This window comes from Pan paniscus, chromosome 10, assembly GCF_029289425.2.
Source record: "Pan paniscus chromosome 10, NHGRI_mPanPan1-v2.0_pri, whole genome shotgun sequence".
NCBI lineage: Eukaryota > Metazoa > Chordata > Mammalia > Primates > Hominidae > Pan > Pan paniscus.
This window is the reverse complement of record NC_073259.2, coordinates 44,085,460-44,105,144: the sequence shown is the minus strand read 5'-3', so window position 1 is coordinate 44,105,144 and position 19,685 is coordinate 44,085,460. Positions and strand designations below refer to the sequence as shown.

The following is a 19,685-nucleotide window of genomic DNA, read 5'->3' as shown; positions in this document are numbered from 1 at the left end:
TTTCACCGTGTTAGCCAGGATGGTCTCGATCTCCTGACCTCATGATCCACCCGCCTGGGCCTCCCAAGTGCTGGGATTACAGGCATGAGCCACCGCGCCCAGCCCCCCATCCCTATTTCTTAATATTAAAAAAAAAAAATCTGAGGCCAGGCACAATGGCTCACACCTGTAATCCCAGCATTTTGGGAGGCTGAGGAGCACAGATCGCTTGAGCTCAGGAGTTCGAGACCAACCTGGGCAACATGGCGAAACCCCATCCCTACCAAAAATACAAAACAGCCTGGCATGGTGGTGCATGCCTGTGGTCCCAGCTACTTGGTAGGCTGAGGTGGGAGGATCACTTGAGCCTGGGAGGCGGAGGTTGCAGTGAGCTGAGATGGTGCCACTGCACTCCAGCTTGGGCGAGAGAGAGACAGACCTCATCTCAAAAAAAATAAAAAATAATAATCCGGAAGCAGGTTAGGTCAGAGAGAAAGTTAGGACAAAGTTCCCACGTGAGGTACTTATTGAGGCACTTTATCTGTGGAATGAGTCCCGGGCTATGAGCAAGGGTATCTGGAATCTTGGCTTCGGCTTTATGGCTAACTTGCTGGTTGACCTTTGCCAAGTCATTCACCTGTGAGTTCAGCTTTCCCATTTGTAAAATGGAATAAACTGTGTTTCCCTCCTCAGCCCCTGATAGTTATAGCAGTAAGAAAACGAAACGAAAAGCAGTCAAAGCGTTTTGTAAAGTTAACGCCATGCGCCAAGATGAAGCTATTACTCCAAGCCCCTCTTCATCAGAGGGCTCGAGTTGGGGTTGAGACTGGGGCTGAGGCTGTGGTCCGTCCCCCTTTCCAGGTCCTTGTCTTCCTCCCGTCGGCCTGGGGGCGCCCGCTCACGCGGCCTCTCTATTGCAGAGCTCTTCTCTATGGTTTTCCCTCCCGGACCGTGAAGGCGGGAGGGCGTGGCCAGCACGCCTTTTCCGCTAGTCGCCCCGCTCTAGCCCGTAGTCTCGCTGCCCTGAGCCTCCCGTGCCGGCCGGCCGGCCGGGGGAACAGGCGGGCGCTCGGGGGGCGCTCGGGGGGCGGGGGGAGTTCCGGTTCCGGTTCTTTGTGCGGCTGCATCGGCGGCTCCGGGAAGATGGCGGCCCGGGCGGGTTTCCAGTCTGTGGCTCCAAGCGGCGGCGCCGGAGCCTCAGGAGGGGCGGGCGCGGCTGCTGCCTTGGGCCCGGGCGGAACTCCGGGGCCTCCTGTGCGAATGGGCCCGGCTCCGGGTCAAGGGCTGTACCGCTCCCCGATGCCCGGAGCGGCCTATCCGGTGAGTGGGGCAGGAGGAGGGGCGCGCGGGCCGGGGGCGGGGCCGAGCGGGGACATGGGAGTGACAGGGGTGGGGGGAGAAGTAGGAGGGACTCCCTTGGGAGGGGTTCGGGCTCTGGGTGCGGGTTGGGGGAGGCAGTGCGCAGAAAGAGAGGGGGAGGCAGTTACACACCTGCTCCTAGGGGCATTGTTTCCGTGGGGAGTCGGTAGAGAACCTGGGTGGGTGAAGTGGGTCCAGGGATACCTATATGAGGGCCGGAGTGCAAAGGGGCTTGAGCAGCTCCAGTGATCAGAGGAACACAGAACGTGTAGCTGACAAATTGAGGTCAGCTTCTAAAGAGATAGTAGCTAGCAGAGTAAATGTGGAACTGGCGATGTCCGATGTGTCCCATCCAAAATAGACTGAGAATTTGAGTATAATCTGGCTCTCGCTTAGCTTTTGGACTCTATTTTTCTATGGAGTCACTACTGGAGCAAAGGGTTCTCCTCTCATTGTCCTCCATTCCATCCCTAAACCTTACTTCATTCAAAGATCTCAGGCGTTCCCTGCTTTTCTTTCTTGATGGGGTTTAGCAGGTGAAACCATGACATCTCTGGGTCCTCTCCCCTCTGTAGAGACCAGGTATGTTGCCAGGCAGCCGAATGACACCTCAGGGACCTTCCATGGGACCCCCTGGCTATGGGGGGAACCCTTCAGTCCGACCTGGCCTGGCCCAGTCAGGGATGGATCAGTCCCGCAAGAGACCTGCCCCTCAGCAGATCCAGCAGGTCCAGCAGCAGGCGGTCCAAAATCGAAACCACAAGTAAGATGGTCCTGGGGCAGAGGGAGGGAGGGAGGGAGCCTGGGAGGACACAGGTGGTGGGAGTACCTGAACCAAGAAGTGGTGGTGCTGTGTCAGCAGATGGTGCTACAGAACTCATCCTTGAGAATGCTTGGTGGTGGTGGTGGTGGTGGTGGTAGTTCTTTGAGAGAAGCTTTGCAATCCCTTCACATTACTATAAATGGACGTGCTGACAGCTTATTTTCACGTTCTGACTAGTTCTGTCCCAACCTGATAATAGTATTTATTCCCAACAGTGCAAAGAAAAAGAAGATGGCTGACAAAATTCTACCTCAAAGGGTGAGTCCAGGCTATATGTCTTCTGGAAAGTGTGGTGAGTTTGAGTATAGAGATGATCATCCTAGATTTCAATTAATTTTTCTGTTCCTAAGATTCGTGAACTGGTACCAGAATCCCAGGCCTATATGGATCTCTTGGCTTTTGAAAGGAAACTGGACCAGACTATCATGAGGAAACGGCTAGATATCCAAGAGGCCTTGAAACGTCCCATCAAGGTAACACAGGAAAGTACTAGGCAGAGAGCCAAAGGAGAGGACCCAGGAACCTTCAGCAGAATTAGGATGAGAAATCAAAGGCACAGCACAACTCTCCTTGGCATTTAAATTGCATCTCTCCCTTCCGCCTACAAACTGAGAATTACATTAGGAGGATAAGAACAGAATGGCAAAGGGGGAGGGGCTCTTGATGTCTCTTGCACTACAAATATACCCTTGTCCATGTTTTCGCTGTAACTGCTCTGCTACCTTGGGAACCTGGCACCTTGCATGACTTTGTCCACCTGGCATCCCACTATATGCACTTGTACTTAGGCTGATGGCCAGTACTCCTCTTCTAAATGGAATCTTCATCCACCCACCCAAGGGACTGGGTAGACAGTAAGCCAGTCTGTTAGGAGTAATTTTGGGGTTTGGGGAGACCGTTGTCTTCAACATCAGACCACTGAAGCCCCACGATCAATCCTGTTTCTGCCTTCCTCAGCAAAAACGGAAGCTGCGAATTTTCATTTCTAACACTTTCAATCCGGCTAAGTCAGATGCCGAGGATGGGGAAGGGACGGTGGCTTCCTGGGAGCTTCGGGTAGAAGGACGGCTCCTGGAGGATGTGAGTTCAAGGTCCACAATGGTTGGCATCTAGGGTGGGAGCTGCTGGGAATGAACAGTGTTGTCTGGTCAGCAGGAAGCCTAACTGGTGCTCACAGCTCCTTTTGGGAGCAGTAAGGAGAGGGACACTGTTCCCTGCACTGAAAGACAGTGGTCCTTTGTGTTTGCCCCCACACCTTTGGCCCTCACTGGTATCATATGGAGAACCTTATTGTCCTGGGATCTGATTTGTGGTTTACCTTCCTCTTGGTGCTGCTGGCCATTGGATTTAGCCATATCTGTAGATTATTTAGTTTTTTTTTTTTTAATCGAGTTTGCACTTAATTTGAGGCTGTGTTTCCTCTCTGAGTCCTTGTGGTATCTCTATCTTCTCAACTTTCATTGGAGGCACCCCACAGTTTAAGTAGGATAGATTTCTCTTGACAGGCTCTTTGTTGCTTCCTGGGGAGCATCAGCTGACAGGTGATAGTCCCCAAACTTCCCACCCCAGAAGCTCCTCGGGGAAGCTCACCTTTCTCTCATTCCCTTACATTCTCTGGCTCTTATTTTTAGCTGCTCGCAGGCAAGCTAATTGGAATGCACTTTTGCAGGAGAACCAGGGCTCAGTGTCAGAGCCTCCTTCTCTATATAGGTCCGGTCCATCTGCTGGTGGTGTCATTCTGTCCAAATAAAGCTGTTTTTGTTCTGGCTGCTTATTGCCTGTGATTCATTTCCCCTCTAGAGTCAGACTTTTCTCTGTTCAAACTCGCTTAGTTATGTGCAATGGTTTGCTTAACTTGCCTCATTTCCCTTGGGCAAATGAGATGGGTAAAACAGTGACCCTCTATGTGTTCTAGGCTGCTTCTTCAGGGTTCTGTTGCTACCATGATTGGTTTAATACCTGCAGATGCCTATTTTGCCTATCTCTCTTAAGAGATATTCAGAAGATATTTTTTGAGTTTTTTCCCATTGTTGTTGGGGTTCCTTTTTCATAGGATTTTGTCTTGGGAAGTTTCTTTTGGCCTTTCCTAATGTGATTTTTATTTTCTCTCTTCTAGTCAGCCTTGTCCAAATATGATGCCACTAAACAAAAGAGGAAGTTCTCTTCCTTTTTTAAGTCCTTGGTGATTGAACTGGACAAAGACCTGTATGGGCCAGACAACCATCTGGTAGAAGTGAGTAGTTCTGCCTTCTAGGCTTTGACTCTGATTGGAGGATGATGGACTTGGGAGCCGTATTTTAATGTCTAAGGAGAGGGGGAGGTATAAAGTAGTCACTCTAGGTGTACACAGTACCGCTCCAGGTGTACAGTTTGCACATTGACCTCTAGGTGGCACTAGCATGTTTAGTTAGGACCAAGGGCTCTTGTAACCTAACTTGTCCCATCTTTTTAATGTTACTATCCTGGTCACTGCCACCTCTTTCAAGGGAAAGTCTACTGGTGGCCTCTTGTATGTGCCAGGCCATCTCTGTATCTTGCTTGTTAATAATGGTGAGATGTATTTATCCATTTTTCTTGGCAGCAGTTGCTGTAATGAGAGTGATTGACTGATAGGGTACTAGTACTTGCCAAGGTTACCATTATAGATCTGGGACTTCCTCTTGGTTTCTGCTCTGTTTACATTTACATTCCAATTCACCAAAAATCCTTTATTATGATGCCTGATTGCACAACGTTTTGAAGCCCATGTTAGCAACAGTATTCTTTGGGAAACAGGCAAAACCAGAATGACAGTCCAGCCAGCACTCCAAGTGAACTTAACCTGCTCCTTTCTTTGCCAGTGTAGCTGCAGCCCCTTAACCTCAACCACTAAGAGACATGGGGAGGTCTTTACCATCTAATAAGGGAAGTAAGTCATAGAATCAATAGAAACTTGTAAATATATTTAATTTTATAGCAGTAGAGTATAGTGGCTAAGGATGTGGACTGTAGAATCAGACACATCAGAGCTCAAATGGTGGCTCCACCACTTATTGGCTGTTTGACCTAGGCAAGTTACTTTATTATGCTGAGCATTAGTTTTCTCATCTGTAAAATAAATATAATTGTGCCTATCTTGTATAGATGTTCGGGAAGTGAGATAATCCAGGTAAATGTCTTAGAATACTCTCACACATAGTAAGTACTCAGTAAATGATAGCTATGTTACTGTTCACATGTGTATTATCCATTTTGTGGATAAAATTATCACTGGACATTCAGGCTTATTTAAATGCAACCACAAACAATTAAAAGGTTAATCTACTTATACACAGACAGTAATCCCAAAGCCATATGCAGTTTTTTAAAATGCTTCATGCTATTACTCTTCTCCATTAGCCTCAGTAATCAAAGTTGAATATTCAGTCATTACAGAAGCTCTTCCCTCCCACCCCAGCTCTTCCTCTGGGAGAGCACCCCCTGACATCTTCCTCTCTGTAGTGGCACAGGACCGCCACTACCCAGGAGACCGATGGCTTTCAGGTGAAGCGGCCGGGAGACGTGAATGTACGGTGTACTGTCCTACTGATGCTGGATTACCAGGTATTCTGTGGTGGTGTGAGGGGGTCCAGCTTTCACAGCCACATCCCATCAGCAGTCTCACTTTAAAGAGTTTATGTCTAGTTGTGAATAATTTGCCACTTTGGCACAGAGATAGAGTCTTAGTCATCTCTGAGTTCTTCCTAGAATTTTTCTGTCCCAGAAAAAGCACTACATTATTTGTTGAATAGCTTGAATGTATTGCTGCATATAGACGCAGCTAACTAGCTTCATCCCCTATACCCTTTGGTTCCCTGCAGCCTCCCCAGTTTAAATTAGACCCCCGCCTAGCTCGACTCCTGGGCATCCATACCCAGACTCGTCCAGTGATCATCCAAGCACTGTGGCAATATATTAAGACACATAAGCTCCAGGACCCTCACGAGCGGGAGTTTGTCATCTGTGACAAGTACCTGCAGCAGGTAAGTAATGGACCCATTCTTTTGCTAGAATCCATTAGAACACTAGTTATGCTCAAACTGCTAACCTCGTGCTTCTCCCCTTTGCTACAGATCTTTGAGTCTCAACGTATGAAGTTTTCAGAGATCCCTCAGCGGCTCCATGCCTTGCTTATGCCACCAGAACCTATCATCATTAATCATGTCATCAGGTAGGCCTGTGTGTGGGAGGCAGTGCTGTGCCGGAGCTGCCTTGTACCAATTTGCACAAGCCAGTTGTCAAATTTTCAGGAATTTTGCAAACAGATTGTTAAACACAACTGTTACTGACAATTAAATTATATAAACTTATAATTAAATATATTAGACTAAAAGTGGGTAACATATACTCAAAAAGTATAACTTCCTAATTATTACATTTTATTGTATTTGTGCTTTTTTTTTGTTGTTGTTGTTGAGACAGAGTCTCACTCTGTCACCCAGGCTGGAGTCCAGTGGCGCGATCTTGGCTCACTGCAAGCTCCGCCTCCTGGGTTCACGCCATTCTCCTGCCTCAGCCTCCCGAGTAGCCGGGACTACAGGCACCCGTCACCACACCTGGCTAATTTTTTGTATTTTTAGTAGAGATGGGGTTTCACCATGTTAGCCAGGATGGTCTCAATCTGACCTCGTGATCTGCTCGCCGAGCCTCGTGATCTGCCCGCCTCGGCCTCCCAAAGTGCTCGGATTACAGGCATGAGCCACCACGCCCAGCCTGTATTTGTGCTCTTGAGGTTATTTTTGCCTGTTGTATCCATCTGGCGGAAATATGATATAATGATGTGCTTATGTGTTACTGTGCATCTCTTCCCATGAACAGTAATGTAATGTTGGTAGCTTGAAATCAGAATTTTTTTTTTTTTTTTTGGGGATGGAGTTTCACTCTTGTTACCCAGGCTGGAGTGCAATGGCACAATCTTGGCTCACCGTAACCTCTGCCTACTGGGTTCAAGTGATTCTCCTGCCGTAGCCGGGATTACAGGCATGTGCCACCATGCCTGGCTAATTTTGTATTTTTAGTAGAGACCAGGTTTCTCCATGTTGGTCAGGCTGGTCTTGAACTCCCGACCTCAGGTGATCCGCCCGCCTTGGCCTCCCAAAGTGCTGGGACTACAGGCGTGAGCCACTGCGCCCGGCCTTTTGTTTTGTTTTGTTTTGAGATGTAGTTTCGCTCTTGTTGCCCAGGCTGGTGTGCAGTGGCATGATCTCAGCTCACTGAAACCTCCGCCTCCTGAGTTCAAGCAATTCTCCCTCCCCAGCCTCCCACGTCGCTGGGATTACAGGCACCTGCTACCATGCCCAGCTAATTTTTTAATATTTTTAGTAGAGACGGAGCTTCACCATGTTTGCCAGGCTGATCTCAAACTCCTGACCTCTGGTGATTCGCCCACCTGGCCTCCCAAAGTGCTGGGATTACAGGTGTGAGCCACCGCGCCCAGCTGAAATCAGAATATTTAAAGCCCAAAGATAAGCAAATGCCACACATCTGGGCACCTCCTCCCACTCTCCTTTGGAAGATCAGTTGTTAAACATGTACCAGCTCTTCACTCATGGAAGGGCTCAGCAGCCATCTTTTCTCTGGATGGTACAGCATTCTAGTCCAAGCCTCCCAATTCCATTACCTCTATTCACTTTTTTGTTTAGAAGCTGCAGAGCAAGGCATCTCTAGATAGGGAGTGAAGAAAATTTCCTTCTCAAAGCAGCGTGTCTCTGTAGTTGGATATAGTCTCTTTGTCTTCCTTCCTTTATTCCATATTAATTCCGGTAAGGGCTTTCTTTTCTTTTCTTTTCTTTTCTTTTCTTTTCTTTTCTTTTCTTTCTTTCTTTCTTTTTTTTTTTTTTGAGACAGAATCTCACTCTGTTGCCAGGCTGGAGTGCAGTGGCACAATCTCGGCTCACTGCAACCTGTGCCTCCTGGGTTCAAGCGATTCTCCTGCCTCAGCCTCCCAAGTAGTTGGGATTACAGGCGCATGCCACCATGCTTAGCTAATTTTTTGTATTTTAGTAGAGATGGGGTTTTACCATGTTGGCCAGGATGGTCTCGATCTCTTGATCACGTGATCCACCCGCCTCGGCCTCCCAAAGTGCTGGGATTACAGGTGTGAGCCACCACACCCGGTGGGCTTTTTTTTTTTTTTTCTTTTGACCCTGAACCTACAAGATGACAGAGAGGGAGGGGAAAAAAAGAAAAAAGATAAGACCCTGAACCTTCACTTACACAGTAGTAACTCCTCAACCTATAAATTAGGTCAGTAGAAGTTGGTCTGTCCTATATTCCTATGCTTAAAGTTAGACCACTTTTAATTTTGTGTTTGACTTTATTTTTGGGGTCAATTTTAGTTTAAAAGGGAGAAAGCCAGGCACGGTGGCACATTCCTGTAGACCCAGCTACTCCAGAGGCTGAGGTGGGTAGATCACTTGAGTCCTGGAGTTTGAGTCCAGCCTGGGCAACATAGTAAAATCCTGTCTCTGAAACAATAAAAAAAGATTTGTTTGGCTGGGCGCAGTGGCTCACGTCTGTAATCCCAGCACTTTGGGAGGCCAAGGTGGGTGGATCACAAGGTCAGGAGTTCAAGACCAGTCTGGCTAATATGGTGAAACCCCATCTCTACTAAAAATACAAAAATTAGCTGGGCGTGGTGGTGGGCGCCTGTAGTCCCAGCTACTTGGGAGGCTGAGGCAGGAGAATCGCTTGAACCTGGGAGGCAGAGGTTGCAGTGAGCCAAGATTGCGCCACTGCACTCCAGCATAGACAACAGAGCAAGACTCCATCTAAAAAAAAAAAAAAAAAAGGCTTCGTTTGTTTAAACATACAGAGTCTTGCTCTGTCATCCAGGCTGGAGTGCAGTGGCATGATCTTCGCTCTCTGCAACCCCTGCCTCCCAGGTTCAAGCAATTCTCGTGCCTCGGCCTCCCAAGTAATTGTAATTACAGGCGTGCACCACTTTTTGTATTGGGGTTTCGCCATGTTGGCCACACTAGTGTTGAATTCCTGGCCTTGAGTGATCTGCCCGTGTTGGCTTCCCAGAGTGCTGGGATTACAGTTGTGAGCCACCGCACCTGGCCAAAGAAGTTTTAAAAATTATTATTATTATTTCTTTTTTGAGACAGAGTCTCTCTCTGTTGCCCAGGCTGGAGTGCAGTGGTGTAATCATGGCTCACTGCATCCTCGACCTCCTGGGCTCAAGTGATCCTCCCACCTCGCCTCCTGAGCAGCTGGGACCACAGATGTGTGCCACCACGCCCAGGAATTGTTTTGAAATTTTTTGTAGAAACTGGGGTCTGTGTGGTGTAGGCTGGTCTCAAACTCGTGGGCTCAAGCAGTCCTCTTACCTGAGCCTCCCAAAGTGTTAGGATTACAGGCATGAGCCACCATGGCTCGCCAAATTTTTTTTATTTTTAGAGATCGTCTCACTCTGTCACCCAGGCTGAAGTATAGTGGCATGAACTTGGCTCACTATAACCTCTGCCTCCCGGGTTCAAGAGATTCTCCTGCCTCAGCTTCCCCAGTAGCTGGGATTACAGGCTTGAGCTACCACGTCTGGCTAATTTTTAGTAGAAATGGGGTTTCACCATGTTCCTGACCTCAGGTGATCGCCCACCTTGGCCTCCCAAAGTGCTGGGATTACAGGCATAAGCCACCACGCCTGGCTGCCAAATATTTTTTTTTAAGGGAGAAAGATATATAGGAGACTGTAGCAGTGATTTCCTCTGGAGAGGAAGGAACTCCTTTTCACAGGATACCTTTTGTACTGCTTGAATTTTTACCACTGACTTTTTAAATAAATCAACTTTATTGAAGTATAATTTATATATAACAAATTATACCAATTGAAAGTGTAGTTTGAAGATTTTTGCCAGATCTGTACACCATGTAGCTGCCACAATAAAGTGCAGAACATTTCTGTCACACCCGAAAGTTCTTGGGCCCTTTTACAGTTAGCCCCTTTTCTCTTCATCCTGGGTCATCTTTTTTTGACCCTGTGTAATTAGGTCTTAGGGGACAAGCTCTTTACCAGGCCCCTTTGGTTTCCTGTCCAGTGTTGACCCGAATGATCAGAAAAAGACAGCTTGTTATGACATTGATGTTGAAGTGGATGACACCTTGAAGACCCAGATGAATTCTTTTCTGCTGTCCACTGCCAGCCAACAGGAGATTGCTACTCTAGACAACAAGGTAGGGGTCTGTGCCCTGGATAGTTGGGTACCACCAGCCCCTATCACAGCTTCAAGGCCTCCTTTTGGTTCTTAGTGTTCATTCAAAATACGGTGACACCCAGTATATGTCAGGTACTGTGCTTGGTGCTGGTTTGAGCTAGACTCAAATGAATTCTGATTGTGGGGATACTCTCAACAGCACTGAGCCTCAGTTTCTGATTTGTGGAATAGAGACCATAGTACCTTTTTTTTCCTTTTTTCTTTTCAGGAGTCTCGCTCTCTCGCCCAGGCTGGAGTGCAGTGGTGCAATCCCGCCTCACGGCAACCTCCACTTCCTGGGTTCAAGCGATTCTCCTGCCTCAGCCTCCCAAGTAGCTGGGATTACAGTCACCCACTATCACACCCGGCTGATTTTTGTATTTTTAGTAGGGACGGCGTTTCACCATGTTGGCCAGGCTGGTCTCCAACTCCTGACCTCAAGTGATCTGCCCGCCTCAGCCTCCCAAAGTACTGGGATTACAGGCGTGAGCCACCACGCCCAGCCCATAGTACCTATTTTAATCAGGTTGCTATGACGATTAAATGAGGGAGTGTGTGTAAAGACTTGAGACTGTATCTGGCACATAAAAACAACAAATGGTAACTTCTGCTACTATTATTGTTATCTGGGTTGTTATTATTAGACGCAGTCCTTGCAAATAAAGCCAAAAGTGCTTTGGGAACATGAAGGAGAAAGGGAGGCTTTGCTGGAAGAGTTGATGCCCCAACTAAATCTTTTCTTTTTTTTTTTTTGAGATGGAGTCTTGCTCTGTCGCTCAGGCTGGAGTGCAATGGCATGATCTTGGCTTACTACAACCTCCGCCTCCTGGGTTCAAGCAGTTCTCCTGTCTCAGCCTCCTGAGTAGCTGGGACTACAGGCACCTGCCACTACGCCCAGCTAATTTTTGTATTTTTAGTAGAGACGGGGTTTCACCATATTGGTCAGGCTGGTCTTGAACTCCTGACCTCAGGTGATCCACCCGCTTCGGCCTCCCAAAGTGCTGGGATCACAGGCGTGAGCCACCGCGCCCGGCCCCAACTAAATCTTGAAGGACAAAGTGGGTGTTAATGAAAGGGCAAAAAGGATAGTAGTGCTGGGGGCATAGGAGGCAGAAGACGTTCCAGAAAGAGGGAATAGGGCATGTAAAGGTCCAGAGAAGAGAGAGAGAGCCTGGTGTCTTAAAGAAGTACGAGCCATTTAGTATGCTAGATGCAGCATAGAGTGCCGAGGACGGGATGTTTTGGGAAGGAAAGCTAGATAGGGAGCCAGATGCCTAATCATGAAGAACCTTTGATTCAGGGAAAGCTGGTTTATGTTTCATCCTGAAGACTGTGTAAGACAGCTGGTTGAGAGATCATTACCAGTGGAGGGACTGATGCTATTTGTATATAGAATGATCACTTGCAGGAAGGTGAATGGAGAATAATTTGTCAAGAGGGCAGGGCTGGAGGCAGGAAGCCCAGTTAGGAGGCTGGTGCAGTAATCCATGTGAGACGTGTTGAGGCCCTAAATTTACAGTCCCGACAGTGAGGGTGGAGATAAGTAGATAGATTTGAGAGGTGTCAAGGTGGAATTGAAGGAATTTGGCCACTGTTTGGATTATTAGAGTGAGGGATGAATGAGAAGGAAATGTTATGATGCCTCCCAGGTCTCTAGCTTGGGTGGACAGTAGTATTTACTATGACTGGGAAGAGGGGAGGAGGAGGAGCAGGTATTGGAGAAAGGGTAGTGAATTTAATGTCAAGTTTAAGCAGTTGGATTGGTTGGAGTATAGAAGATAGACTCTGGGCTGCAGACTGGGGACTCATTACCCCGTCAGTGGTAATGGAAGACATACAAGTCAAAGAAATTGCCGGGAGGAGTATGCAGAATGAGAAGAGAGTTGAGAACAAAACCCAGAGATGAGAGCTTATGAGACAGCCCCAGATGCCAGTCCTTTTCTTCCTGAGAACACTTTTGGACCCATTTGTGCTGTGGAGTAAGTATTCATCATGTAGCTTTGCCCATAGTGGGCACTGGGGAGACCAAAAGGAAAGCTTTCCTCACATGGGGTATACAGAGAGACAGAAACAAGGGCAAATTACCTGCTGAAAGAATGCCAAGGGTCGGAGCAGTTGGAGCTCTATATGATAGTGCCAGCTGTGGGCAGCATGGTGACTAGGTTGGAAGTGGCATGTGAAGTTGTCAGGCACCACCTGCCATTTAACTTCTCATTTTTCTAGTTTGAAAATGGTATGAGCTTCGTTCTTCCTTTCAGATCCATGAGACAATAGAAACCATCAACCAGCTGAAGACTCAGCGGGAGTTCATGCTGAGCTTTGCCAGAGACCCTCAGGGTTTCATCAATGACTGGCTTCAGTCCCAGTGCAGGGACCTCAAGGTAAAGAACCTAGGAGAGGTCTGAAGGGACTTAGGTCATGTAGCAGCTGGTAGGAGACCCAGAGGAAGGAGTGAGGGGCCAGATTTTTCTTTAGCATGTTCCAGGGTCCATTTTGCAGTTAAGCAGGGAAATGGGGGCAGAGCCATCAAGTGTTGATTTAGTGCTTGCTTTGTCTGTCACTGTGCTTCATCTTGTCAGGGATACAGAGTGGAAGACCTGATCTCTGCTTTCAAAGCAGCCTACATTCTGTCTGAAGAAACTAGGCTAGTATAGCCAGGCACGGTGGCTCACACCTGTAATCCCAGCACTTTGGGAGGCCGAGGCCAACGGATCGCTTGAGGTCAGGAGTTTGAGACCAGCCTGGCCAACATGGCGAAACCCCGTCTCCACTAAAAATATAAAAACTTAGCCAGGCGTGGTGGTGCGCGCCTGCAATCCCAGCTACTTGGGAGGCTAAGGCAGGAGAATTGCTTGAACCCAGGAAGCAGAGGTTGCAGTGAGCCAAGATCGTGCGGCTGCACTCCAGCCTGGGTGACAGAGCGAAACTCTGTCTCAAAAAAAAGAAACTAGGCTAGTATGATACAAAGTAGTAAATATAAGACATTATCAGGCCAGGTGCGGTGGCTCACGCCTGTAATCCCAGCACTTTGAGAGGCTGAGGAGGGCAGATCACCTGAGGTCAGGAGTTTGAGACTAGCCTGGCCAACATGGTGAAACCCCATCTCTACTAAAATAAAAAAATCAGCCAGGCGTGGTGGCGGGTGCCTGTAATCCCAGCTACCCGGGAGGCTGAGGCAGGAGAATCGCTTGAACCTGGGAGGTAGAGGCTGCAGTGAGCCGAGATTGCACCACTGCACTCCAGCCTGGCTGACAGAGTGAGACTCCATCTCAAAAAAAAAAAAAAAAAAGACATTATTAGACTGACCAGGACCAATAAGATGATTCAGATAAGGGAGATCAGTGAGACTAGAATCTCTGGGGAAGGCTTCATGGAAAATTTGGGATTTGAAGACGTTCCCAGAAAGGGGAGCACAGTAAGCTCAGGCAAGAAGATAGGAATGGGCACAGAGTATGAACTCATCCGTTGTCACCCCTCCTGTGCTGACTGTGACGAGTTAGAGAGGCTGAGCAGAGGAGCAAGGGAAAAGGGATGCCAGGAAAGATCCCTGAACAAGGCAACGACTTGTTGATTGCAGAGGTGACTGGGTGTTGTATCAGTTTGCTGAGGCTGCTGTAGCAAACTACCACAAACTGGGCAGTTTCAAACAACAGGCTTGTCTCACAGTTGTGGAGGCTGGAAGTCCAAAATCAGTTGTGGGCAGCACTGCTTCCTTCCGCGAGCTGGGAGGGAGACTCTGTTCTGTGCATCTCTCAGCTTCTGGTACCTCAGGCGTTCCTTGGCTTGTAGGTAGTGGTCTCTGTGTGACTTCACGTTGTCTTCCTTCTGTATGTGTCTGTCTCCATGTCTAAATTTCCCCTCTTTATAAGGGAACCTACCGGTCATATTAGGGGGTACTCTAATGACCTCATCTTAACTTGAGCATCTGCAGAGACCCTATTTCCAAATAAGGTCACATTCACAGGTACTAGGGGTTAGACTTCAACATTTTGGGGAAGGATACAATTTACCCAATAATGGGTGTGAAGGAAGGAAACAAGCCTTTTCTCCTCTCTCTTCCTCCACCCTGCATCTCCATTTCCCTCAGACAATGACTGATGTGGTGGGTAACCCAGAGGAGGAGCGCCGAGCTGAGTTCTACTTCCAGCCCTGGGCTCAGGAGGCTGTGTGCCGATACTTCTACTCCAAGGTAAGTACATGGGGTGCACGGGGGAAATTGACAAAAGGCACGGGGTTTTCACCCCTGATGGGGGTCAGTGGTGTTAGATACCAACTTCTGGTTTGTCTCATCTTCCACTCCCTTCACTATTTTCTCCTTAGGTGCAGCAGAGACGACAAGAATTAGAGCAAGCCCTGGGAATCCGGAATACATAGGGCCTCTCCCACAGCCCTGATTTGACTGCACCAATTCTTGATTTGGGCCCTGTGCTGCCTGCCTCATAGTATCTGCCTTGGTCTTGCTTGGGGCGTTCCAGGGGATGCTGTTGGTTCAAGGACAACACCAGAATGAAGAGGGTCTCACAAGACACCTGTTATCCTCTTCTTTCACCCTATCCCTTCCCACCCCCAGCTTCCCTTTGCCCCACAAAGTTCCCATGTGCCTGTACCCTCCCCTGGTCTACATAGGACCTCTAGATAGTGTTAGAGAGAGAACATGTAGTGGTAATGAGTGCTTGGAATGGATTGGGCCTAAGGCCAGGTGGTCTTCAAGGGGACCAGCTACACTGATCCTGCCCTTCAGAGACCCAGGAGTTGGGAGCTTTAGCTCCTTCTCCAAGACTCAGGCCTGTGGGCACTCTATAAGCTAGTTGATCTTGGCTCTCCTGATAACAGAATCCAATTTCCTTCCTTCCCTCCACAGGTTTGGAACAAACTCTCCCTTCACTTGTTGCCCTGTAGCACTACAGAAACCCTGGTTCTTGGGCTCCACTGAGCCCCAGGTCAGTCCCCAGCCCTCTGGGTTGGCCTGCTGTCAGTGCTTCTCTCACTCCTTAGTTGGGGTCCACATCAGTATTGGAGTTTGTTCTTTATTGCTCCCTCCCAGACACTCCCTGTGGCTGCCCTTTGTGATTCCCTCAGATCTGCCCTAATCCCGGGCATTTGGGTGGGGGAATCTTGCCTTTCCCTTTCAGAGCCCCAGGGATCTCATCTGGGGAACTGTCATTGCCAGCAGAGGCTGTTCCTTCCTGCTGTTTGGAGATGTGACTCATTCATTCACTCACTCCACCCTGCCTCTGCATCCCTTAATGGAGAAACAGGCCTAAAACCAAACGGGTAAAAAGCCCTGGGCCATCCCTGTCTTCCTGTCCCTTGTCTGCCCAGTTGACACCTACTGGTGACTTCTAGGGCACTGAGGAGTGAAAGCGCCTAGGGCTGGAGAATAGTGCTGAGTTGGGTTTGTGACTCTTCCCTCTCCCTGCCTCACAGGATTGTGACTCCCCAGCCCCTGCCCTCAAAGCTTCAGACCCCTCAGGTAGCAGCAGGACCTTGTGATCTTGGCCCCTTGGATCTGAGATGGTTTTTGCATCTTTCCAGGAGAGCCTCACATTCTTCTTCCAGGTTGTATCACCCCCGAGTTAGCATATCCCAGGCTCGCAGACTCAACACAGCAAGGGTGGGAGACAGCTGGGCACAAAGGGGGAATTCCGTTCAGCATGGGCTCTAAACCCACAGAACTGACAAAGCCCCTGCTTCCCCACCCCCTCCTCAGGCTCCTGCGAGCATACCCCCACCCCCAAATCCCTCCCTGTTCTACACTGGGGACAGCAGAATTTTCTCCCCGTCTTCCCCTTCCTGCCATTTTCCCTCCCTTGAAAGGTTGACACTGGACAACCTTGGGGCAGCTGAGCCCTGGCCGCCTCCTGGCTGGAACCATGAGAAGGAAGCTCAGTACTTCCCACAGTGTCCCTGTTGATAACTGTTTTTATTAACTGAATTGTTTTTTTCATGGACCAAAATTTTTTTTGTACTGTCCCCTTATTGATGTTACCCAGTTTTAATAAAAGAATCTTCTGAAGTATGGGTCCTCCTACCTACTGTGAGAGAGCTCTTCCCTGAGCTCTTCTTCCTTCAATACCATTAGCCACGCTTGTAGTGTTTGTTCATTTTATTTGACAAGTATTTATTGAGCACCTGCTATGTGCTAGTTGTGATGCTAGACACGGGAGATAAAGTGGAAAATGAGATTTCTACTTTTGTGGACCTCAGGGTCTTACCTTAAGAGATTGCTGTCTGCCCCAGTGGTCCAAGCAGCCTAGTTGCTGGTTGGGATTATTGGGCTTCACCACTGGATCTTAAGAGCCCTTTCCCGACTTGCTAGGCAGGTACTAACAGGTTGGTGGCAGTCATTTTCCCCCTTGTCCATCTGAGCTCCCCAGAGCACCTGTTGGCTGGAGTGAGCCATAGATGCCCGTGATCCCTTAGGTTTGACGAACCTGAGCCTTCTTTGGAGGAGTTTCACTTCTTCCCCAGGGCTTCTGTTTAGATGTGGGCAGGATCTGGACGACCAAAGACATTTTTGCTTTTCGTGCCTGCTACTCTTTTTTTTTTTTTTTGAGACGGAGTCTCACTGTTGCCCAGGCTGGAGTGCAGTAGCGCGATCTTGGCTCACTGCAAGCTCCGCCTCCTGGGTTCACGCCATTCTCCTCCCTCAGCCTCCCGAGTAGCTGGGACTACAGGTGCCCGCCACCACGCCCGGCTAATTTTTTGTATTTTTTAGTAGAGACAGGGTTTCACCGTGTTAGCCAGGATGGTCTTGATCTCCTGACCTCGTGATCCGCCCGCCTCAGTCTCCCAAAGTGCTGGGATTACAGGTGTGAGCCACCGTGCCCAGCCTGTGCCTGCTACTCTAAGGTTCCGCTTTCATGGTTCAAGTAAGAGTTCAGTTTTTGTTTGCCTGTTTTGAGATGGAGTTGTGTTCTTGTTCCCCAGGCTGGAGTGCAATGGCACGTTCTCGGCTCACTGCAACCTCCGCCTCCCAGGTTCAAGTGATTTTCCTGCCTCAGCCTCCTGAGTAGCTGGTTCTTAAGAGCACCATGGAAGTTCTGTGTTGTCATCCTCATACTGTAGACAACTAGCCCCTCCTTGGCAGAGTTTGGAAGACAGCTCAGGAGGGATTCCCATTAGCAATCACTTGAAACTCGCCTGCAGTTCTGCCTGCTTCCCACCTGGGGGCTCATGACTTTTTTCCTTTGTCATTATGCAAGAATGGGGTTTGGAATATAGGATCAGAGTACAACCACTTTCCAAAGTTGTAGTTTAAAAATTATCCTTTGCCTGTTTGGATGGGAACATTCTAGTATTGCCTGTTCAATATATGTAATCAAACCCACCAAAAAATCCAACCACTGTTCCTACTCCGGAACTTGGGGTTTATCAGACTTGAGAAGGGAAAGCAGAGAGGAGTGGTTGGGCTGATAACTAGGAGTGGAGAAAATTGATGTCAAGGACATTGAAATGGCATCTGTTTTTACCCAGGCTAATTACATGTGTAATGAATGGCTGATGAACCATTATTAATTTCAAGCAAATCTACAGTTTGCTCTTGGGAAAAGAGCTCTAGTGATACAGATAACTTCCTGTGATGAGCCAATTCTGAATCTCTGCACCCTCTTTATTCCCATGTAAATGAGCACATTCTTAGTCTCCACACTACCTAAAATGATTGTAGGGGCAAAATGAGAGAGGGAAGCATTTAGGCAAAAACAAGGGGGTTATTTTATGCATAAACATCCATTCTTTGGGGCTCCCATCATTTGTGCCAGGGACAGAAGCATCCTTTCTCTTCCATCACCCGTAATCAGTGCTCCCAGCTGGCAGCCTGGCACTGGAGCCTTCATCTCAGTGCCAGTGCAATAAAGGAGTGGTCTGTGGGAGGCTGTTTCTGTATTAGGTATAACATTGTGCTAAGAAAAACAGCCAACTACTGATTTCATGTCCGTTTCCCTATGGGAAATTACTGGCCATGGAAGGAGAATATGGTTGGTTTTTCCTGGGCAGTCCCTGGAACTTAGAAAGCCATTTCTCCCCAGTCTTGACCTCCTGCCTGCTTACTCCTACCCATGGGTTGCACACAGACTCCCCTGTAGCCCAGTGCTTGTTACCAGTTGCTGGCCAGCAACAGCCCAGGGGGATGGCAACACCCACCTAGCCGTCTGCCAAGCCAGGAGGTCAGCACATGAGCACACGGTGGTGTCTGCCCTCTAGGCCAAGGTGCACAGTGTTAGGAGCCTCTTGCTCCACTCTCCAGATCAGCCTGGAAACCAGAGCTTCCCTCGTCTTAGACAGATGGCCATGGGCGATGCAGAGCCCTGAACTGCTGAGTATGCTCCTTCCATTCTCGCCCTTCCCCAAAAAACATACACCAAACTTACCCCCAATCACAGCATCTGAGACCACAAAGCCCCACGGACACAGCTGCCCCGGGTACTGCCTGCCTTCCCCTTTTCTGGCCTCTGCAAACTAGCCATTCACCTGATGAAGCCCCTGGGGCAGTACCTTGGAAACCCCTGAGAGGAGGAGTTGAAGGAGGCTCAAAGCCTTTCAAGGACAGTGTGCACTCTGCCTGCCTCCTATTCTCTCCTGTCCTCTTAAGCCCAGAGTCTACAACAAAATTGTGTACCGCAATTCTCAGAGCTCTCTAACTTTAACCTTTCCCACCTTCCCTAGAACACATTTTTGGGTGGGGATCATCTGAGAGGCCCATGGATGAGTCCCCAAGATGACCTCTGTGGGTGACCAAGACAATCTTGTCTTTTGAGGCACCTGGAGTCTCTTATCCTTTTTTGAGCTGGGCTGTCCTCAAAGCAGGCCCTTACCTCTTATGTGGCCTCATCTTTAGAGGCGGGAAGTGGGCCCACATCCCCCACCCCAGCCCTGCAGTGGAGCTAGCGTGGGCCTGCTAGAGGACAGAACTGTGGAACAGGGTCCTGCGAGGGTATGTGGCAGGGTGGGGGGGGGATACGGGGTTATGGAGGAGCCTACCTCTGAAAAGCATTCCCCTAGCTGCTACTGAAGCTAAATACAATTTATTTCATGCTGGGGGACAGAAGGGAGCAAGGGAGAGCAGTCACCTGCTCCTTATCTGGGCTATTTTCTTAGCAGACCTCAAAATGAGACCATGGTGGGGAGGGGGTGGGAAGCTGGGCTGGGGCCAAGGGAAGAAGCTTGCCAGCACTGTCAGCCGATGAGCCCAGGAGAAAAAGCTGGGCCTAGTCTCTGCCCCATTCCTGTTCCCCACCTGTCTGTACCCCTGTCTCTCCTTTCCCTGGCTCTGCCAGACTATCTCCCTGGGCGCCAGCCTCCCCACCCAC

At 48.9% G+C, this 19,685-nt stretch overlaps 1 protein-coding gene across 5 annotated transcripts; it reads left to right on the top strand.

Moving 5' to 3' along the window:
* The first annotated feature begins 943 nt into the window (after positions 1–943).
* On the top strand, positions 944–16,390 carry SMARCD1 (SWI/SNF related, matrix associated, actin dependent regulator of chromatin, subfamily d, member 1). 5 transcript variants are annotated; one of them, XM_063593515.1, is made up of 14 exons: positions 944–1,299; positions 1,914–2,101; positions 2,377–2,419; positions 2,512–2,634; positions 3,119–3,241; positions 4,278–4,394; positions 5,642–5,743; positions 6,001–6,162; positions 6,253–6,350; positions 10,219–10,354; positions 12,633–12,755; positions 14,462–14,563; positions 14,695–15,314; positions 15,802–16,390. In XM_063593515.1, the coding sequence occupies exons 1-13, from the start codon at positions 1,123–1,125 to the stop codon at positions 14,746–14,748; spliced, it is 1,548 nt and encodes a 515-aa protein (XP_063449585.1). In that variant the 5' UTR covers positions 944–1,122; the 3' UTR covers positions 14,749–15,314; positions 15,802–16,390. The 5 variants fall into 5 exon arrangements, with proteins under 5 accessions (XP_063449585.1, XP_003825905.4, XP_008949453.3 ...); XM_003825857.6 differs by having other exon boundaries at positions 963–1,299; positions 14,695–16,390; XM_063593516.1 differs by lacking the exon at positions 12,633–12,755 and having other exon boundaries at positions 1,080–1,299.
* Positions 16,391–19,685: the final 3,295 nt, after the last annotated feature.

Coding starts and splice junctions, on each gene's coding strand:
- SMARCD1 (XM_063593515.1), top strand. CDS start 1,123: ATGGCGGCCCGGGCGGGTTTCCAGTCTGTGGCTCCAAGCGGCGGCGCC. Junction 2,420..2,511: donor ACAAAATTCTACCTCAAAGG/GTGAGTCCAGGC, acceptor TCTGTTCCTAAG/ATTCGTGAACTGGTACCAGA. Junction 5,744..6,000: donor TACTGATGCTGGATTACCAG/GTATTCTGTGGT, acceptor GGTTCCCTGCAG/CCTCCCCAGTTTAAATTAGA.